A 22,721-nucleotide genomic window follows, 5' to 3' on the forward strand; every position below is an offset into this window, starting at 1 on the left:
CATTTTTGAGAAGCCCTTTGTAACACATCAAAAACGATCTGGAAATTATATGGAGGCCATTTTTTGTTGAAATGATGCTTTATGAAAGGCCCTTTTTGCAGTGGCTACTTTGATCTGTGTCTGATCTTTCTAATGAGATTAAATGTCATCTTTTACTTTTTCCTCTCCTTTCTCTTACAGAAGTGGCTTCTGCTAACTCAGGACAAGGTGACTGCTCAGTAAATATGGCAACAATCTCTCCATTGGCTTCCCCAGCCAACCTTCTACAGCAGACCGAGGACCAAATTCCCTCAAACTTTGAAGGACCATTTGTGAATTTGCTGCCTCCTCTGCTTCAGGAAGATTATTTGCTGAGCCTTGGGGATGAAGAAGGCATCAGTGACCTCTTTGATGCTTATGATTTAGAGAAGCTTCCTTCATTGATGGATGAATTTATATACAGCTGATTCCCTTAAATGCTGTCCGTATCGAAATCATGTTTTTAATGGCATCAAAAAACCTGCCGTCATTCAGTTGTCCCCTAATTACTATAAAATAGCATTATTAAGTAACTAGGCTCTTGAACAGTACTGATGTTTTAATTAAATACTCCCTAAAATACTATAAAACAAGTGAAGGCTTTTACAGCAAGGCCTTCTCCTTGACCCTGAGCTCCAGCGCCTTGTGAGTCAGCAAGTGCAAGCAGGTGACCATAAACGTTTTCTCTTCACACTCCCCCAGTCTCTGCTTACCATGACAAAGTGGGCTTATGGAGAAGGGCTCGATGAACTGGTTTAGTCCTAAGTAACAGTTTTATAATAGTATTTCAGGTCGTGCCTTCTGCAGAGAATGCATGTCTTTTGAGTGTCACAACATGGATTGTACCTGCAGTGAACATAAATATGAAGTAAAGCAAAAGTGTGAAATGGGATTCTTCAGCTACTTGTGGGAATGTTTAAATTGCTGTCATAATGCTCACTTTGAGCTGTGTATATGTCTCATTATGAGGTCAAATACTTATGTCCTTAAAAGCTTTTAATAAAATACACTGTAAATGTAGTGTATATTGCAAATATGGAAAAGTATAAAGTTCTGCCACTTCTTGTAGTAATCACAGATTTTTAAAAATGCTTGTGTGTGTGTGTGTGTGTGTGAAAGTAGTTTTTGTTTGGTTGTTTTTTTAAACTAGAACGAAGATGCACAGTTCAATTTTACTGCCCCCAGTGTGCATTAGAACTGGTACATAAATTTTTGTGGTACTAAGTGGGGCTTTGTGTTAAGTGCCTACTAGAGATGCACTGTGGGTTTTTCCCTCTATGGAAAACACTTATGTCAGGCTTTGTTTGCTCAATATATCATATTTATCTCGGTGGGTTAGCTTCCTCTGCTTACAGCTTTTTATAATTCTCTTCGCCAGCAAAATGGAACTAATTTTTTTCCAAAGTACATAACTGTAAGTACCACATCAACCGAATTGCATTTATTTTTTGAAGATCTTTGGTAGTATAGTATAGTACCAATATTTATTTTTTTGAACGTGAGAGGAATTCTAAGAAGTCTTAAATAATTTTTTTTTGAGTGTAAAATATGTTGCCATGTTCTGGGCTAAATTAATGTAATGTTGATTAGATGATGCCCATATAATCCTTTTGTTTGCATTACTGTTGTGCTTATCTGACATACTCAGAAAATTAGTACTATTTGTACTGTAGTAGAATATTATGTATGCAGGTTTTCTGGTACCATTGAGTTGCTGCTATGAAAGCTCACACATGAAAAGGCAAGAAGTCACAGTACTAATAAGGAAACTGTATGACTGTGTGAGTTTTGGAATATAACAAATGTATAAAGGGCAACACATAAAGAACTGTTAAACAGTGTTAAGTGTGTGTTTATATGTACAAATGTGTGCATAGATCATTCAGCAGTTGTATTTAAGTTGATATATGTTCTCAACTCACACTTTAGTTATCTAGCAGTTTTGTACAATAGAATTAATTTGTAAACACTGCCAGAATATTTTCTAGCTGGTTTGTAATTTTTTAAGAGTTTTTTTAGATGTGGATCTGTAAATAAAATTGTAGTATTTAAAGTTTTTGTCTTGTGGAAGAGGAAAGTAAAAGTTGTGTGAGCCTGATTTGCGAGACAAAGGGGCACTTTTGCGGGGGAAGAGAAAATGAAGACTAACGTAGACCATCTTTTTTGTACAAATTAAACAAATTGTCCCAATGTGTGTGGGCAAAATACTAATCTAATTTAGCTTTGCATTGTATGCTAGTTTAAAAACCCCTCTGTAAAATACTGTAAAAAAAAAAAAAAAAAAACAAACAAAAAAATACCCCAAAAAAGCTTTTATGCGAGTTTTGTAAATAGATTTATTAAAGGATGACCTGTTCTCTAGCTGTGATCTTACCACTTCAAATGGATGTAATTTGAATAAATTTTGTATGGTAATGAATCAATAAAAAGGATTTTTTAAAGAGTTTAGATTTGTATACAGCTAATTCTTCTTACTCTCGGTGCCTATCATGCTGCTTCTTGGAACCTAGCTGTTACTATTTTCATTGTTAGTGTTCATACTCATTTCACATCAGATATGTTTCAATCCTGTTTTTTTTTAATTATGCTAACAACAAATTTAGTGGGGTTTTTTTTTTGTGCCAGAGTGAAACAAGAATGAGACATGTAAAGAGACATAGTAGGAGATCCAGAGCTTGGGATAACACAGGTTTATTTTCACTTGTTACCCCATATGAATTAGGAACAGACTTCTTGTGAACTTCATAGAAATGGGGTTATCCTAGGATTAAATAGCATGAAAGCAACTGTTGAGGATCTGTTTAACCTTCCTACTGATACATCTCCAGAAATCTCCTAATAGTAGCTTTGGAGACAAGTTCTGTTTACTTGAGTCATCTCTAGCAGTCTCTTGCATGTGACATGCATTTACAAACTTGCACTCCCTTTCTGGTCTTGGCACCTCTCTGGATGTACGACCTTCAATTACTAAAAGGAAAAAACCCACAACAAACGAACAGGATAGTAAAATCACAGTAATATGGTTGTTTGCTTAAATGTTACACTTCTGAGCAAGTCATCTGTGTCTTGTCACCTCCCCTGCGCACAAGAATGTTACCAGTTTATCTCTTAGTGCACCTGTCCATTCTGTACTTTCTGCACACAGCAGTACTGGAAGGAAGATGACAGGGAAGATCCTCTCTTCTTCTATATTCCCAATAAATAATAAAGGAGAGCTAGAGGACTGTGTTCTCTGATCTCCCTTTGAAGCAGAAATGACAATGTGTCCCCTCTCTGTCCTACCTGTCATAGCTCCCTGGCCTTTTCTCGGTTTCTCTGTTCTACTGCTCCCATAAGCACTTTTTTATTTGCCCCTAGACTCTGCTACTGCTTGCCAGGTTTCATGTCATTTTCTCTCCTCTTCCGTCTGCTTTCTGTATCTGCTTTGTAAACTTTGGATGTGCTGACCTGCAGGAGAAAAAAACCAGCTAGGTAAAGAAGTTAATTTTGCTCCCCTGAGCTAGCACAGTATACTTCAACATTATCCAGCATACAAATACTAGTTTCAGGGTGGGTTTATCAGGGCCTGTATGTGCTGCGAGCAGATGGAAAGGGATTCTGAGAAATCTGTCAATACTGGCCTGAATGACAGGTGACTACGCACTCCTATACACAGAGGAGTTTAAAAAAAAGGGTTCCTGCCCTTGCACCCACAGTGGGAACTTGTCCATCTACAAATAACAGACATTATTGCTTTCTATTCTTTTTGACTTAGATCTGGAAGAGTAAATTACACCACTGATACACACATGGCCATTTTTGTTGTAGAAAGTAAGTATAAAAGATATGTAAGGTAGTTTTTGTATCATGAGACATTGTTACATGTTTAGAAGAACCAAATTTTGCAGCATATGCCAATTTTTCTGTATGTAACACAGTTAATGTATAATGCCGTTAGTGTTCTTGGAGCCAAAAATTCTCAAGATTACATGAACCAATAGCCTGTATATCAAAGTTAGTGGAATTGTATTAACAAAATCATAAACAAGTTGAATTAATTTCCCTGTTTTGCTTTTCTTGCTGTGGCAAGATCTGCCTCTCTACAGCTAAGCAAAGATCCACAGAATGCTTTGCCTTTATCAGGTTTGGGAGTTTCTTCACCCACTTTTTTCTTTCTAAAACTTGACAGGGAGAAAGTGTCATATCTAACAGAACGGGTTGCTATCAATTGAGTGGTGCTGAATGTTGCTGACAAATGACCAGACAGATTCTCCTAAATTGCAGGAATAGAGGATGAAATCTAATTTCTTGTGTCTAAGTTTAGGACTCCATGTTCTTCCTGCAAGCCTTCCCACTTACTTTTCCACCCAGAATTGCATGCTATTTATGAGAGAATAAGGTTGTCCTGTAAAAATCGGGCCCTCGCTTTCCCAGCTGTTTCCCTTCCCTAAGGATATTAGTTGAGATGCTCTAAAACAACTAAGGATGTATCTTCTACTGACTGTAAGCTAAAACTGAGGTTTGTATTTTATTTTCCTCATAGCTTTTGTATTTTCCAACCACCTACTCCTTCAAAACCTGTGATGACTTAAGATGGTAACCCAGCCTGAGGCCAGTCTCTTCAAGCCTACCACCCCTGGAGAGTTGGAAGTGAGGAAAGCAGGCAACTTGGAAAGGACATGTTCTGAAGCTGGAGCATGTACATTGCCAATCTCCACAAGGCCTGTACTGGCACTTGTACTGCCAGCTCCTCTTAAAAACTCTTAAAAAGCAGTTCTCCCAAGTGGGTATAGATAAGCTCTCTTCCTGAGGTCAGGACGTGGTAGTGAATCATGTGCTTCCCTTCCTACCTGCTGCACTACCAGTAGTCTGCGTGCAGCTTTGTTATTACGAATATGCTATAAAGCAATTTAGATTTGTGAGCTTCAAAAGCACTCAAAGGTGCCTTCCATGTTGTGGCTACCTCCTAGGACTGAACAGGACTGTGCCAGCACAAGGGCTGCTTGATATTATGAATTCTTGGCAGCGGGACAAGGTAAGGACTCTGCCGGATCATGCTGAAACTGATCAGCATGGCCTATTTATGTCACTAGGTATGGGACTCAGGGGTTATTCCTGCCTGGGAGCTGTTCTTGGAGCTCACTGCTCCCCTTAACAAGTAGTAGTCAGTCTTGCCCATCTGGAAATTTTTGGATGTGTCTTGCAGGCTATCTGTGCTTTGCTCCTTCAGTCAACCATAAAACAGTGTTGATGTCTGCCCAGTTCTGCGTAACCAGAGAGGTAACACTTGGCTAGTTAAGATAACTATGGGGGTAGTGCAGTGCAGTGCTCCCAGAATAGAGAAGTTTAACTCGCGGACTGAAGGTGAAATACTTGGAATACGGGAAACTGAAAAGAATGACTGACCTTATCAGGAAGCAGTTAAAAGACTGATTCATAATATAGATATGACATTACTTACTGACATACTAAGGACTACTTACACCATTGAGGAGGATGTCTGAAACAGATTAATGCAACCACTGATTTTAAAATGTTTTCCTCCATCAAAATGCTGCAAAAATAATGCATCACTGTCTCACTGAGAGTACCTCTCAAAAGTACTTGTGTACTTAAACAAAGACCAATCACAAAGGCAAATGTATCTTAAGCTGTAATAATGACTCTATCCTGAGGCCAGGGTGATATTAATAGTGCTCCGTCCTGCCTGGAATGATTTGTTCTTAAAAAACTGATTTAAATGAAGTGCTTGTTTCTTTCTGTCCCATTCTCCTCTCCAAATCTCTCCTGTTACTTCATGCTCATTGTTATCCTTTTTTTGCCTGTGAACATTGTCAGATAAGCGTGACATAAAATCAGCATCAGTTTTTAAGAAAAAGGAGAGGGAGGGGAAGTGATATTCATAAGTAGAAGCTGCCAACTTTTATCTGCTAGCAGACCATTAGGCCTATTATGGAATACACTCAGGGCTTTCATTCACTTTCCCTTCAGTTCAGGTGAGACTGTAATCTGCTATCTGGAGAATAAAATAATGATTTGAAAGGCTCCTTCTAAAGAGAGTAACTTAATGCAATTACAAGAAACAGTGATTTTTATATTCCAAAGCTGGCTATCTCAAAACAAAATATGTTAAAGATAAAATAATCTTTTCAGGTCAACTGTGTACATTAAAAACAAAGCAATAATATTATGCTCACCCTCTATAACAGTTTGATCAACAAGTAAACTACATGCTTAATAATCTGCTTAGACCCCTAGCTTTAGCTATCCAAGTTTAAACGTCCAGACTACTGTCTTCCAAAAATATTAGTCAGAAAAGTTGCCAATAGCCCCTAAACTGGAGGAAAACAATGCCAGAAACCCTAGCCACCTCATGAAATAGTTTGACCAATGTCTTCCAGACTAAACAAAAGTTGCTACTAGCACTGCATTTTGAGGTAAGTAATGAATAAAGATCAAAAGGTGTTGTGGCCACAGAGGAACGAATAGCTCATCATTAATTTGCATCAGACACATCAGACACCAGCTGTTTTAACTGGATACGTATTGCCGGACTTAATTTTCAGTTAAAATAAAGGCGAGTCTCCAAGGATTCGGGAACCTCGCGCAGAGGACGTGCGGCCTTGGCGCTCAGCTGATGCCCCGGCACCGGTTATGCGCAGTTCTAACACAGCCACGGCGCACTGCTGGAGGAAATTCCCTTTTCACCTCTACGGCTTCCCCTTCAGGCTGCCAATGCCCGACGTTGCCGCCGCCTGCCCGCTGGATGCCGCGGGTCCCGGCTCCGCGGCCCCACGGCCACCCTTCCTTCCCTCCGCGGCCCGGCCGCGAAACGCCGCTCGAGCGCTCCGCCGAAGCAGCGGGGCTCTGCCCAGGGCCGCCGCCGGGGCACCCTCCTATGTCTGAGGGCGGCGAGCAGGCCTCCCTCACGGCTCCGCGCCCGGCGGCCGCCCCGGCCCCTTACAGCTTCCAGGGGGTGAAGGCAGGGCCGGGCCGCGCCCCGCTGCCCCCCCAGTTTTTCCCGGAGCGGAGGACGGGCCGCCGCTCCCCGCCTCCCCGCTGTGAGGGCCGGGGCTGGCCGTGTGAGGAGCCGTCCGGGTAGGCCTCAAGCTTCGCTCTCGCCCCACGTACGGCGGTCCACCGGCGAAAGGAGCGGCAGCGCCGGCCCAGCCCTCAGACATCGCGGCGGGACCGGGCTGGCGGTGACCGTGACCGTGACGGTGTCGCGTCGCCCCGCCCCGCCCCGCCGGGCCGTGCAGCCGCGCGCTCTCTCGCGAGGCCGCGCCGCCGCGCTGCCCGCACTATTTTGGCCGCTGCCGCGCGCCGTTACGACGCTGCTGCGCGCGCGGAGGCTTGAGGCGGGGCGCGGCGGCCGTGATGGCGGAGCCCAGCTGAGGCGGCGGTGAGTGTCGGGGGTCGCCGCTGAGCACACCCCCCCTTCCCCCCTTACTCGTCCCCTTTCCCTGACCGGTTGTGGCTGTAATGGCCGAGTTCTCCTCCTCCTCCTTCTCCTCCTCCTCCTCGCCCGGCTCTGCCCGTGTCGCGCCCGTGCGATGCTGCCGTCCTCTGTGGGGCCTCCCCTGGGCTCCGCGTTAAAGTCGGGAGGGGGAGGTGACCGCTGTGGCGGGAGTCCCCCCGAGGTCTAGGGGGCCGAGGTGCTGCTCGGGGGTCGGGTGCCGTCAGCGGGATGGAAGCCCGGTGTGGGGCCGAGCTCGGCTGGGCTCTGAGGCATCCGTGCTCTCGGCCGGGCCAGGCGGCGGCCCCGCTGCGCACCAGCCTGCCGCTTGCCACCGGGCACCGAACAAGCTTGTCCTGGGGCCCTGAGCTGGGCGGCGGGCTCGTTCTATTTTATATTAACGCTACAGTTTTCTACTACTCTGTAAGACTGGGGATAAAAGCCCGGGGCTTTATCGGAGACACCTGTTGGTAAATAGAGGAAAAAGCAACCCTCTTCCACTTGGACGGGAGTTTTCCCGTTGGAAAGAAGTACTTTCTTGCTATGTGCAAGAAGATCAAGGAGGGATGATCGAAATAGACCAGGGCAAGGGAAGTTCTGTTTGTGTCAAGACATTAAAACGTTTTTATTCCCTAGCGTTCATTTTTTAAATGGAATTGTCAAGTTCTGTAGGTACAGCGTGACAGTACAAGAAAACTACGTTCGCTTATTGTTTTATTTTTGCCACTTATTTTAGTCAATCTCTTGGAGTAGCTGCCCATTCGAATCTGCATTTATTTATTTGCTTGTGAAGAAGAGATCTCATGCACGTCAATGGAACTAGTGCAGATATCAAGTAATCTGTTAAAAAACTTTACTGTGGTTGTAATTTAAAAAAAATAGTGAATGTCTTTAGCTAAAACTTACTGTTAATCTCTTTTTCCTTTTTTATTCAAAATCTTAAACTTCTGACTGAAGACAGAAATCTGGAGGTCTGAAAGAAATCAGACTTTGACAAAAAAGCACTATAGAAAAACAACAAAAAGATTAGTGCCTCTGCTTGGGGAAAATGTGGCTGTTCTGCTTTGTCAACCAGTCATCATGTGTATGCAGCCGTAACAAGGTCAACCTGAGCAAGAAACATCTTTCTGCAAAGGGAATGTTTATTGGACAATAACAAGCTCATGGTTTTCTGTCTGCTAGTTCTGCTTGTTCATGCCGTGTCTTCTTCCTTTTCCCCCCCCCAGGATTATTATCTGAGAGGATTTAAACCTTGCTTTTAAAAAGGTATGAGTTTTATTTTGCCTGTATTCTTTCTTTTGTGGGCCACTGAAACAAACTAAGCTTATTTGTTTTGCCAGCTGCTCCATTATATCAGATGTTTTTCTGGAAGAGAGGAAAAAACAAATGCAAAAGTTTTTTTCCTCTCCCTGTAATGAGTTGTTAACTTTGCCTATTTGTAGATACTGTTAGTGGTATAAAGTAGTGTAAGGGATGTCACGTCCCCCCAGTATTCTTTATTGCTAGACTTTTCATAGCCTTTTATTTTTGTTTATCCTTTGCTGTGTTTTTTTATAGATCATGGGATTTTTGATCTAAAAGAATGCTAAATGCTTAAATACCTTTGTCAGACACATCCTCTTTGTGATATCATTATATTCCTTTTTAACTTAAAAGGCAGATGTGTAATGGTTCAGGTTATATGAAGATTTATTCTGAAGTATATTTTGCAAGATTGGCTGAAGGACTTATACTGGGGAAATGCACAGGTGTTTAACTCTTATTTTCCTCAAGAATTCAGTTGCAACATCCGAAAGCATTTTATATGCCAGTAGCCTGAATTTTCTGTTCCTGAAATCTAGTTTTAAAGAAATTAAAGCCTTGTTTGTTTTGTTCTTTACTGTCAGTTAGGAAAGGGGTGTATTTTCCCTGTAAACTCTGTGAAATGCCCTTGTGTGATTTCCTCAGTAAACTGTTTAGACATGCACAGAACCTAGTTTCCAATGGTAAATCGGACTTCATTCTGGTTAAGAGTTACACACAGCACTGTGTGAGGTGTGTAATTAATGCAGTAACTTTTTTATAGGCTTCTTTAGCAAATAACTTTTTTCCTTTGCTGAAAACTGATCTGGATCTTGAGAGCTGCTGGGACATGAAAAGAGCATATATATTTACTTTCTTGTAGAAAATATGATTAGATTTTAATGATCATGTATGATTCTAGTATATTATATGAGCCTGATGTTAATCTAGCTATTTTATATTAGTTATGTATAGTTGTTAAATATCTTGTACCTGAGGACAGGAATTTTTATGTTGTTGTCTTGATGAATGAAGTGATTCAAACAAAAGGCCTGTGGGATCAGGAATTCTGGGAATAGTTTGGTTTGTTTTCAAAAGAACTATGAAGACATATCGAAATACTGTGCAGCTGTTTTCAGCACACAAAGAGCCAGAATAGCCTCTGAAGCAGGTGCTTGAATCTTCTTTCATTCTACTGTGATGTGAGAGGAAGCGTATCTGTCACATAACATGAACTCATTATTTCACTGTGATGCCTGACATGATTAAGAATACTTGTGTCTTGGATATGTCATGTCAGAGGAGCTGCAGGGTTTTTGAATTAGAAAGTGATAAGGTACAGGTTATTTAAAAAAAAAACCAAAACCTATATGGTTTGTAGCTTTGTCCTTGCCTGTGTTTGAGACCTCGGGGGAAGAGGGCATCAGGAAGTACCTCTGGATAGTTGATTGTTTTTATGTGCTCAGTATCCTTCATACGTATGATACATTGCAGGTGTATATATAGGAATGTATGTGACTTTTTTTGTATGAAAACATATTCAGTAGATACTAGACCTTTGATTTTTATTCAAATGTTTGCTAATATCAATCTTCTCTAAAGCTTCTAGAAGATGCCTGCTGCCTGTGATTCAGTGCTTGAAGATATTGAAGATATTGTGTCAGCAGAAGATTTGAAACCACATGATCGACAGTTTGTAAGAAAGAATGTTTTTCCAAAAGCACGAAAACGCAATTCACAAAAAAATATTCAGACAGATGATGATCCCCCAAGTGACAGGTAAATTCTTCCGTCAATGCTATCTTGTTGCTTTTCTCATATCTTATGTGCACTGTCAGCTTCTAAAAATAACATGGAAATTCTCATTATCTCATAAAGCAAAATCTGAATACAAGACCAAAAAAGTAAAATAGTCTTCATAGAATGTAGTGGTAACGAATAATAAATCCTAGGTAAACTTTCTTTAGAAATTAGTTATGACTGAGATAGCGATTAATGGAGTAATCAAGTTGGAGAAATTGTTCCTGTTACTTAAGCTTTTACGTGTAAAGCATTTCGGAAAAATTGTATGCTTCACCCTAGTTGAAGCACCCTATCCTTCAAAATGCAGTCCTGGAGTATCTTTTTGACATCTGGAAAGAGAAATAAAAACAAAATTCTGAGAATCACAAAAGGTTTGAGGTTGGAAGGGACCTCTGGAGGTCATCTTGTCCAATGCCCCCTGCACAAGGACGGCCACCTAGAACCAGTTGGCCAGGAGCATGCCTAGATAGTTTTTGAAGATCTCTAAAGTGGGAGATACCACCACCTCTCTGGGCAACCTGTGCCATCCCTGTCAGCCTCACAGTGAAAAGGTGTTTCCTGATATTCAGAGGGAGCCTCCTGTGTGTCAGTCTGTGCCTGCTGCCTCTGGTCCTGTCACTGGGCACCACTGAAAAGAGCCTGGCTCTGTCCTTTTTGCACTCTCCCTTCAGGTATTTATATACATTGATAAGGTCTTCCTGAGCCTTCTCCAGTCTGAACAGCCCCAGCTCTCTCAGCCTTTCCTCTTATGAGTGATGCTCCAGTCCTTTAATCATCTTTGTGGCACTTTGTTGAACTGCCTCCAGTATGCCCATATCTCTCTTGTGCGTGCATCCCATCAGGACCCAGAGACTTAGGTATGTCCAGTTTGCTGAAGTAATTCCTGACCTGATCCTCTTCCATCAAGGGTACATCTTTTCTTCAGTCTTTCCATGTAGTTCTGGAACCTGGGGTTTCCAAAGGCTGTACTTTTTGTATGTACATCCTGCAAGTGATAATAATAAAACTTCTTTTGAACTTAACTGCTTTATTTCAATGGAAGTAGTATGCAATCACTACAGAATGTGTCTTTGCATTTTTCCTTCTGCTGCAGTGCAATTGATTAAAGTATAGGTGAACTCAGTTATTGATTCTAGTTTCTGTAGCCATTTAGAGATCTGGAGTTTGGTTTGTTGAGGTTTTTTTTTTTCCTAATAATTTCAAGCTAGTAGAGGAAATTTTCCCACATTATAAAGTGAAAATAAAGTATGTCTGGAATGCATAGGAAATTCAATTTTGTTTTTTTGTTAGTGTTCAAAGGAGATTTTATAAATGTAACAGTACACCTTTTATTTGAAGCCCCATAAAGGTGCATTGACCACAGGAGTGTGTGGACAGCTGAACTGGTGGTCTATACACTAGCAGTCCATTCTCCTAAGTATTCAGGTACTATATATTATCTAACAGACTGTATTTTAGTGGTTTTGACCCAAGAAAGCCCATTGAATATATTGTGTTTAGACAGTAGGAAGTCTAAATACACTGTATGTAAGCAACACATGTTGTGCATGTCTACTTAATGATCATTAATTTTCCATCAAATTTCTATTTTTAGCAAGGGGGGAAGTATCTTTAAAAAAAGAAGTATGGAGAGAGGAAAAAAAAAAACTTGTGGGCAGGGCGAAGGATTTTATTCCAGGATGTGTGTTGTTCTTATACTGGCATCTTTAGCTTATTGGTGCAGTTATCCCAGGACTTTCAATGAGAGCTTCTTGCAGAATTTTTTTGTTGTTCTTTAAACCATTTTGTGTGCTAGCTCCCTGGTGCACATTGGCCATGCTGCTTCTGTAGCTCAGAAAGGTTGGGGAATGAACTTTCAGTTGTGAGTGTGGCTGGTAGAAGGCTTAAGTTAAGAATATAAAGATGGCTTGTATGGAGGTGGCATGGATGAAAATATTTCACATGGTTATGATTTAATAGCAGTTTAAAGTTTATTAATGGTGTGAGGCAGATCAAGGTTGAATTTTAGCAGCACTTGATCACTGAGTAATTTAAAGATTAACAAGGTGATTTGGTAGAATGTTATGGTAAAAACAGTGATGCATTTACAGATTCGAGAGTGACAAGGTTCATGCTAATTTACTACAAGGTGTTTTAAGTCAAAGGATATATGTATGTACATATATATATAAACACAAAACATACACACAGAGTGTGGAAGTATTCAGATACCCCGTAAAGTATATAAACATCCACATTCATGAAGGCAAATGTCCATATTTAAGCACATAGATAGGTAAAGAGGTGGATTGAAGAGACTAGTTTATTGTTAAAATTTCCCTTGTCTTGAGGGATGCCCAACACATAAGTATTTATCAGTGGTCAATAATTGAGATTCAAGAAGTCTGACTTCACCTTGGCCTTCCATCACCTTTGTCGGTGAGAGGCGTCCCAGCTCAGGGCAGGTGCTGGTCACAGCCTGCTGCGATCCAGGAGAGCTCAAAGGGTCTTGCTTGGAATCGCTATTTATAGGGTCCGAGATAACTGACTTTCATTGGGTATTTTTTCATTTCTAGCCAAATGGGATGATGGCATATTCTGGTATTTTCTATCAATTGTACAAGCCCAGAACTTGTTAAATCTTGGAGTTCTGGTATCATCCCCTTTTGGGCCACAACTCAAGTAGAGATGTACTAGACTATCAGGTGGTATCTATTGTTCTTAAATGATAAGAGGTGGGGGGTTGAAACCAATTGGGCTAAGGGGATGCCTTAATGCTCTGGTCTATCCCAATTTCTCAACTGGCCTTTCCCAGTTCATTTTGAATAGGTGTGTGTGATAGGGTAGATGGGAATCGGGTGCCTTAAGGGAGTGCCTGAAAGCTCCGGTCCACTGTGTTTCCCTGTTCATCTTGGGTTGGCTTGTGACCTGCGGGGGAAATTGCCCTAAGGCTCAAGGAGGAGGTGGGGAGTTGTACCACTGCAAGAGGGAACTGCAATCAATAGGTGACACAATATCAAAGGGTTGCAGTTTAGTTCTAACAGTTTGTTTGCTGGTGGCCTAATTTCAGTGTGGTTGCTTGAAGGTCACTTGTTAAATGATATAATTTTCAGAAAGTTAGATTGTTGTGGTTTTTTTTTTTTTTTTTTTAACATAACTGCAGTGTTCTGAATCTCCTCTTATCCTTCAGCTCTTGTACTTTCTCCATTCTAAAACTTTTCTTGCTCTTCGTGGTGGATTGACCCTGGCCAACAGCTGGGCCGCTTGCTTATCCCTCCTCCTGGTAGGGTGGGGGGGAGAACTGGAAGAGCAAAAGCGAGAAAGCTTGTGGGTTGAGATAAAGACAGTTTAAGTGAAGGATAGAGTAGGGAAAACCCCCCAAGTCATGCAAAGGCAATCACTTGCAGCCTCCCAGAAGCAGACGGATGCCCAGCCAGTCTCTGAGCAATGGCTGGTTTTGGAAGACCAAACCCCCAGTTTTTGTTGCTGAGCATAATGTCATCTGGTATGACATCATGCTCATCCTTTTGGTCAGTTTGGGTCAGCTATACTGTACATGTTCCCTCCCAACCTGTTGACCATCTCCAGCCTGTCTGTGGTGGGGTGGAGCATGGTGGAAAACAGAAGGTTTTGATGCTTTGCAAGCACTGTTCAACAAAAGCGAAAATGTAGGTGTTATCAATGCTGCTTTAGTCACAAATACGGAACCACAAAACCATACGGGTTGTGGTGGAGAAAGTTAACTATCCCAGCCAGACCTAATACCTACTACAATAAAATAACATAATTATGATGTTTTTCCACAGCTGATTTGGAGTTGGTTTGTGTTGCTTATTTTATATTTGGAGCATTACGATTGAGTCTGTTCAGTGGGCTTAAAGGCAAAGCTTTTTCATTTTTAACATGCCTTTTTCATTCATTTTTACTTAACAGCATTATTCCTGGTGTTCAGAAGATCTGGATTCGTACATGGGGATGTTCTCACAATAATTCAGATGGTGAATATATGGCTGGACAGCTGGCTGCATATGGATACAAAATTACAGGTAACAATATCAGACAAGTCGCATAATTCAGGTTTTTTGTGGAGAATGTTTAGAGCTGTCAGGCTGTCATCAAATGTTTTTAGACTTAATTACACTTTTTTGAATTTCCCTTTGATCTCTTTCTGATTTGAAGGTGAGGAGGTAAAGTGCTTTCCTGGCATTAAGCAGAATGATTACAAGATGAGTGCTTTCAGAATGGTTAGGTTTTCCTGACAGGGCAGCCATCTGATAGATATCATGCAGTGCTTTTTGTGGGCATCTTGTTTGCTAAACTTAATTGAAAAGTTTTCATGAGAGTAGAAGCGCAAGATCTTAGTTCTTGGGCAGAATCTAGCTGGTTATCTGTAATTGGTGGAACCCAAGTGAGAGAGAGGAAGTAAGTAAGTGTGTGTGTGTGAAGGAAGCATAGTGATGTGTGTGTTTGCTGCTGAAGCAGAGGTGAACTACTCCATATGAGTGAGCCTTTGTTTTGGGAGGGATGATCAGTATAATGGAGGTGGAGTGATACAGGATTTTATCTTGTACATTCAAGAGAACTGAAAATGCTATTTCTCCTTTCATTACAAATACTTCAGAACACTCCTAGTCATCTTGTTCTGCCTCCCCAACCCTAAACAAAAAACCCAAACTTAGGGTTGTACTGGCCACATTTCATCTTTTTAAAGCAAAATGTGTTGAAAGAAAAGCCGTAGAAAGCTGAAAACTTAGATTGATGTCATGTTTCAATGGAGAATTATTATCTGCGTACTTTTGTGTACCTTATGACGTCAAAATAAAAAATACATTTTATTAATTAATTCAAGTTTTGATTTGTCTTGCATTTAATCTTGTGTCTTACTTGTACTGAAAGACTGAAAAGTTGTCTTTCCTGACATTTTGCTAGAAGTATTTTATTCCTGATACTGGAAAATGATTGTTTCTTTTCTTGAACATTTCATGATATCATCCAACAGCTACATCTCATTTTTGGTTTTTGCAGTTGATCATTCTGTATTTATCTAATTAGAAACTACATACTGAATAATTTGAGTGCTGAACTATTTTAGGGAACCCTGGTGATTAATTAATAGTGTAACTCTGGAGGGGGTATGCTCTTTTCACAGACAAGTGGAGTGCTGCTCCAAAAGCCTTATTTATACAGCTGTTTGTGTAAAACTACAAATGAGTTCTCAATTTTGCCTTGTTATGGCTTTCTTAAATTTAACTTCTTTTTACCTTTTTTTCCTCTAAAGCATAGCATTCCAGAAGCTACTTTGGCTTGTAAAGATTTGTATGACTGTCCTGTGCTTTTGGAATTTTATTGGGAGAAATGTGGGAAAGATGGAGAACAGTGAAGGAATGAACTGTCTAAAATTTTTGATACCTTTTCTTTTTAGAAAATAAAGTGTTTGTAACTTGAGTAATAAATCTACATCTAGAATTTGAAACTAAGAACAAAAAACTGAATAAAAGTTTCAGTAGCTGGGACAGGAATACCTGTAGAGTAATTCTGGTAATTGTATATGAAGTTAACTACTAGTTTCTGGTCATTTTTAAACTGATGTCTTGATTTAGTTTGTGTGTATCTATATACATATATTAAATCAAACAAACAAAAAAACGCAATGCTGAGGTGATAGGCACAAATTACCCAGTATGATTTCTTTCTTGTGAAATTAGTTAACTTCTTTTTAAGCTGATTTATTTAAGGACCTATGGAAATTTCATTTTTCAACAGAACAAAAATACTGGCTACAAATTCTCAATAAAATAGGTTTTTACAAATCTATCTATTGAATGTTCTCCTTTATAAGGTGTTGATGAAGCTGCAACTGATTGCAAGTATGGTAGCTGTATGTGAGAATATGAGGTGGTGAAGAGGGAAATTGCCTTTCTGCTTAATGTGGTGATGCTTCTGGCCACAAGTGTGCATGAAAGTACTCTCTTCCTGTGTGGATTGCTGATAATGTCTTTCAGTTTCACAGTGGGACTAATCTGTTTAATGTCTTTAATGGACTAGGAAGATGGGATGTTACATACCTTCAGCACGTTTGTAGACTATGCCAAACTGGGGGAAGTGGTTCAGAGGGACCTGAATAGACTAGGAAAAGGGCTAACAGTAATCATATGACATTTAGCAAAGGGAAGTGCAAAATCCTAGGGTTGGCGTAACCCTGGCTAGTGGTAAAGGTAGGAGTGGGCAGACTGACTAGAAAGCAGCTTTACAGAAATTTGGCATTGAGGTAGATTGAGCAGAAGTCAGCAATGTGCTCTTGTAGTAAAAAAGGCAAACATCCTGAGCTGTGTTAGCAAGAGTGTAGCCAGCAGGTCTGGGAAAGTGATCCTTCAGCTCTGTGTGGTACTTGTGAGATGGTGTTTGGGCTGCTGTGTCCAGTGATCCAGCTTGGGCCCAGTCTTGGTGTCCCCAGGAAAAGAGAGAGGTTGATGTAGTGGAGTCCAGTGAAGTGCCACCAAGATGATTTGGGAGCACATGGTATATGAGGAGACACTAGGAAGACTGGGTTTCTTCAGCCTTGAGAAGGCTCATGGAAGATCCTAGTTGCAGACAGAAGTAGGAGGATACAGAGAAAATGGAAGTCAGTCGCTTGTCAAAGGTGTGCAGTGAGACAAAAGACAACAGAGTCTTGTTCTTGACAAAGTGGCAGTTAAGATTTTTTTAGGATCTGGTGCATAACTTACTGCTCATGCTGTCTATCTTTCTGTAGAGGAAATACCAATATAGAAAGTTTCCCACCATTTCTTGAGTATCTCTCATCAATCCCTTTTTAAGAAAGCTTGTTGGATTTTTTTATAGTAAGTCATCTGGAAAGTTCAGCTAGAATGTCAAGGAGGTATTTAATCTCTTTTTGCCATATACAGTGAAGTAGTTAGGAGTAGTAAGTATTGCTTAACATAATCCAAACTTCAAACATTTATTGAACTAAATATTGCTTACACTAATGCAAAAAATGAAAAAAAAAAAAAAGTTTTGCAAGAGATATTTTCTAAATCAGTGCATCTGTTGCTAGAATTTGTTAGTTTAATGTAAAACTATTATAAAATTGAGGAAAAGATAAAAATACTCTCTAAGGTGAAAGATTGTTGTCACACCATTCTGCACAGCTATTACTTGAAAGTGTTTTGATCAGCCTGTTTCCTACATGTTCCTAAGCTTTTGATTCAACACCACTTACTTAAGAGATGCTGGAATAAAGTTCTGGTTCTAAGAAATGTGAGCTTCACTTGCAGTTGTTGCTTCATTATAAGGGAAATGGTCAAGTACTGTTTCTAGTGTCTTCTATCTCATTGCAAGACTGGGGGGGAAAAAAGACTATCAGACTTCCTCGCTAACTAGAAGTTGTAACAATGCAACCTGCCTTAAGTTGACTTAGTTGAAAATGAACGTTGCTTTAATGGTGTCTTCTAATTATAGAAATTAATTTTTATGACTTATTGCAAAAATCTTACGCTATTCCTTATCCTTGTTGATTGCATGGATTTCTACCCTGTTTTTCATTTGAACTGTTCAGGAGATGCAGAAGTCATTTTAATTCTTTATTTTTCCCTTGCCTTTCATCTGTTTCAATAATGTTCCTTCTGTACAAGCAGCCTTTGTTGCTTTCAGGAGTGGCTATATCCAAAGGTGAAAACTGACGGTTGTGATACAGTTTTTCACAGCAAAGACTATCTCTGGGGGGAGAGCACAGTGTGAATTGTCAATATACAGATATTTCAATAAAAGCAATGCTGATTTAAAAATCAGGAACTGCATCAGCTTTAAAAAAAGGCAAAGGGAAACCAGCAGAAGACCTGAACCTATTTTTGTATTTGCCTTTACAATGTGAAGGTAGGCAGTATTCAGAACAAATCTCGCATACCATTCTGTGGGAACACAAAGCTCCTTTGTTAGTCTGAGCCACACAGAAATGTGTGGACCAGCTGCTATCAGTGTGGGGCTGTACCACCGCACTTGTCCCTGTTCTGAAAACAGTGTAGCTGACGGTGGCTTTACAGGTTCTAAAACTGGTTTTAGTTTCTTGGCAGCATGACTCTCTGTATAGTTAGATATGCCTGCAGACCTACTAGAGGGTTCCTTTTGAGATTGACCCCGGAGTAAGAAACTCTCACCTGTGAAAAAGGGGAAGTGGGCGAGCTGGGAGCTCAAATACTGGGAGTCAGATGTTTGTTTGGGAAGGGAATTCAGAATGTGTGCCACTTAATAGCACTTTCTCTCTGAAAAATGGGAGCCAAACATGAATAGTCAGACTCAGAAGGAATTGACTTCTGAGGTGGGTAGTTGTATTAGCATTTGTTGGCATATGTAGGTTTCTGGTTCTGTGGAATAAATGATTTTTGGCCCAGCCTTCTGGAATGCATTTTGATGGATCAAGTAGTTAGGTATGCTTGTTATTTTGTGATAACTGCTTTTGGCTTCAGGTCCAAAGCATCCCCTCAGTCATTGTAAAACATGCGGGGGGAGACATTACTAGTGACTTGCAAATACCAGAAGAATGAACAGTAACTTTTCTTTTTATAGAGGAAGCAAAACCTGTTATTGAACATTCAGTGAAGCTAAACCAGTAAGAGCTTATCTGCACTACACTACTTTTTTTTTTTTTTTCTTTAGAAATAGATGCTAACGTGGAACTCTTTCTTCCTGCAGCATGGGATTCTAGAAGCAAAAAGGGGTGGAGTTGTTTAGTTGCTAGTTCAGAGGGCTTGGCTTTGATTTAGCATATAGAAACTAGGTTATATTATAGACCCTTAGCTTTACTTGGGCACTTTGAGATTAGTCTTTCTTCAGGTACCCATTTCACTGCCTTGTCCAATTTTTCTGCAAGTTTGTTGGATGGAAAGATGTTATACTTTTCCTGGGTTCCTTCCTGTGCCTCTTAAAGAGCTCACTCCATTACTGTGATTAATGGTATTTGTTGGCAGGACTTGGTGAGATTTGCCAATTGTTATTGAAGCTTAATGTTTATAGTCCATGTTATGTGGCTTACAACTCTGAAATTCACTGTACAGAGAATTTATGTATTTCTCTAAAGCAAATCTCAAATAATATTTTTGAAATAGTGCTAAAGAAATTCTCTCGGTTTTATTGCCTATTCTTCATGTTAATTTTCTAAACACTTGTCAGTTTTGTTTACCAGTGGATATAGCTGAGGTATCCTTAAGACTGTCCATCTGCAAATCAAACAGCAAATTTGAGTAGACAAAAGAAGGAAAAAGGCAAGGAAGAACAAATGCTTTGATGTACTTAAAACCTCATGTTGAAAAGAAGACAGATGTAAAAGGAAACATACTTAGTCTGCTGTTGAAAAAGCAGATGAGGTGCTACAACTGATAGACTTCCACATTCAAAGGCATTGCCTCGTGTTTCATTGTGTTGCATAAACCGTGCTTGCTTAGACTTTGGCTATCTCCATACAGATACAGCAAAGCATGCTGCAGCATCTGTTTTATTCATCCAAGTGGAGAATAAAGAAAATGACTAAGACTGTACAGGTATTGACTCATGATTTCTGAATCACAATTCAGACTCTGGTGCTTTGTTTTAATTGTCATTTTAAAAGTACTTTTCTACTGCACAATAAAATTTTGTTTATTTTGTTGTCCTAAAATAGAGATCTCTTAAACAGGTTACTTTATTCTATATATTTGTTAACTTAAAATAAGCTCTCTGCAGCCTGTGTAGTGCTTGATGTAGTATTTTGACTAAGGTTTCCGCTGGTTTCCGGTGTGTGCTTTTAGTTGCTCAGAATCAGCAGTTGGTCTTTCCATTTTTCTCTCTCCACCCTGCTGATAATGCTTCTCTGTTGCTTCATAAATATAATATAAACCAAACGGTGGTTATTACCATGTAATTTTGGGGTTCTGTGAGCCATCCTCATTGTGAGGTATTTTTAGTATTCTTTTTTAAGATAAAAGACAGATATTTATTAGTTGTTCAGTAAGTGCTTGATAATTTAGCACTTAACTTGAATCAGAGAATTCAAGTTTAGTCTTTGCTTTTAGCAAAATGGTACTTTTCAAATGGTTGTGATTGCAGTGCCAATTTAGAGAAAAAAAGATGCTTTACAACTTTTTTTTTTGGGGGGAAGGTTTTTTCTGGTGATGAGAGGGTGTTTCTGTTTTCTCTGACAACACTGCAGTCATGAAACAGTCGTTCTCTGAAGCAGCTGGGCAATGGAGAAAAGTGGACCGAGGTGTAAATCCTGTGGTGTGTTGTACCCTTGCTGAAGAATTCCCATTGTCTACAATTTGTAGAATCACAATCCTGTATTTTTGCATTGCTTGATAACCTTACACACCTGTATAACTAGTCCTGCAACAGATTTCATTTTCAGATTCAAACATTGATAATCTGGATGTAAAAGCTTTTGACTGTTGAAACGGAGAGGCAGTAAATGAACTTATTTCTGTACCTGTTAAAACAAGATAATTTTCTTAACAGTTCCAGTGATACAGTCTCCTCCTTTCAGAATGTCTAAGTTGCTGCTTGTCACAAGTTTGCTTCATGTTTTGGTTCTTGGTGCTCTGTCCTGAAAACTGTGCTCTGTTGCGCACAGTTAGTATGTGAATGCTTGGAATGTCTCTCTGGTGGTTTTTATGTTTAGTCTTGTTTTTTTGCTGCTGCTGAAATTGTTACAGTTGGATATATCAACAACCATCTTCCAAGGAGCTATAAGAGCTCTTGTCATCTGTATAGAATCTGACACTTTTGAGGTGAGATGGCTAAGAGGGTGAGGAAGGAGAGAGGATGAAACAGGACATAGAGGGGGGGGCTGAAAAAGGTGGTATTCATGGGATGGAACAGATGTATTTGCACAAATGTAGATGATTAAGATTTCACACTTCTTTGGGAGGAATACAGGTATTCCCAGTGCAGCCTGAAGCCTATAAGGAAATGAGTGGGATGCTGGGTCTGGATATGGTGGGGGTGCTTTCCTGCAGTGTGGAATTAACACAACATCATGCCGTGACTCATCTGCAGCAGTGTGTGCTCCCCAGGTCTCTGTAAACTAATGTAGAATTGTGGTTTTGGCAGCTGTGTATTACTGTATTACTGCTCCTGTGTTCCCTGTAAAATTTCCGAGTCCGTGTGTGGTTGGAGTTCCATTACTTACCACTTCTGACTTGTAGCACAGTGCAAGATATACGACCTCTTTGCGGTGAGTTTTTCCTGCCTCAGCTTCCTCAGCATCAGCTTCTTACTCCCGTCAGGCAACGTTCTGTTAAGTGGGTTATCTAGCTTTGAGTCTCCATTACAGGATAGAACACCTCTAATTCTCAAACTGGGAAATGTTTTCTCTGTTCATGGGGGAACTAGAAACAACTAGTGTGTGTTTTCCCCTCGTAATGGCTTCCTGTATCACTGCCATTAGAGCTTGATCCAACGAGTGTGTACCGTTTTCTTTATTCCACTTAAAATCACCTATTTTACAGTCCATCTAAGAATTGATTTATTTTAGTGGTTTTATTTCACAGTTACAGAGCTGGCAACTGAAAGCTGGGAGCAGGCCTAAAAGCCTAAATAAATCCTACCTGCACAGTATCTTCAGAGACACTTGTAGAGAGCCTGCATAGATATATTTAAGCATGCATACATGTGTAGGGTTAATTCTAGTGGCAAAGCAATTGGCTGCATACTCTTGTGGTTCTGCAGTAGGGTTTAGTCCTGGCAATTCTGAATTTCATGTAATGCAGGAGGATGTGAAAAGGATTGAACCTGAAGGGTAAATTTCAACTTCTGGTAAGGTGCATCCTCCTATCTGGAATATGTCCCTGTAGTAGATGGATAAGCAATCAGGAAATGAAGCATAAATAGCAGTGCTGAAGTGAGTTTGTCATAGACATACAGGTGATGTAGAGCTTTGTAGAGTGCTCTATGGCGACATTAGTTTCACATACCTCATGGTTCTTTGTGCTACAAGTAATAACTTATAGATTTATGAAAGCTAGTGGGAGAACAGATCAGATTTTTAAAACCCAAAGAGAATTTTGACCATGTACTCTGATGTAGGAGCTAGATCCTATTTTGATCAGGAACACCTGAAGAAGTCCTGCTTGTTGCCCTGAGTGACAGGAGTAGTGGAGGAGGCTTAATGTTTGCTGCAGGCTCTTGCTATCATTTGGCTACAGTTTCATTTGCTAGGAAAGATGAAGCTTAGCTTTGA

The 22,721-nt window shown here is 40.3% G+C and overlaps 2 protein-coding genes across 4 annotated transcripts in view; both read left to right on the forward strand.

The window, feature by feature from the left end:
- Positions 1-7,210, forward strand: part of E2F3 (E2F transcription factor 3) — a 46,881-nt gene extending 39,671 nt beyond the window's left edge. For both annotated transcript variants that reach the window (XM_074899747.1, XM_074899748.1), the window contains exon 7: positions 181-7,210. In XM_074899747.1, coding sequence (XP_074755848.1) covers positions 181-446 — 266 coding nt within the window. In that variant the 3' untranslated portion in view covers positions 447-7,210. The remainder of the gene's footprint in view (positions 1-180) is intronic.
- A 98-nt stretch (positions 7,211-7,308) lies between these two features.
- CDKAL1 (CDKAL1 threonylcarbamoyladenosine tRNA methylthiotransferase) overlaps positions 7,309-22,721 on the forward strand; it is a 422,283-nt gene continuing 406,870 nt past the window's right edge. The window contains exons 1-4 of one of the 2 annotated variants that reach the window (XM_074899749.1): positions 7,309-7,399; positions 8,680-8,719; positions 10,337-10,513; positions 14,450-14,562. In XM_074899749.1, coding sequence (XP_074755850.1) covers positions 10,347-10,513; positions 14,450-14,562 — 280 coding nt within the window. In that variant the 5' untranslated portion in view covers positions 7,309-7,399; positions 8,680-8,719; positions 10,337-10,346. The remainder of the gene's footprint in view (positions 7,400-8,679; positions 8,720-10,336; positions 10,514-14,449; positions 14,563-22,721) is intronic. The other variant, XM_074899750.1, reaches the window with a different exon arrangement.

This window comes from Athene noctua, chromosome 2 (assembly GCF_965140245.1).
Source record: "Athene noctua chromosome 2, bAthNoc1.hap1.1, whole genome shotgun sequence".
Taxonomy (NCBI): Eukaryota; Metazoa; Chordata; class Aves; order Strigiformes; family Strigidae; genus Athene; species Athene noctua.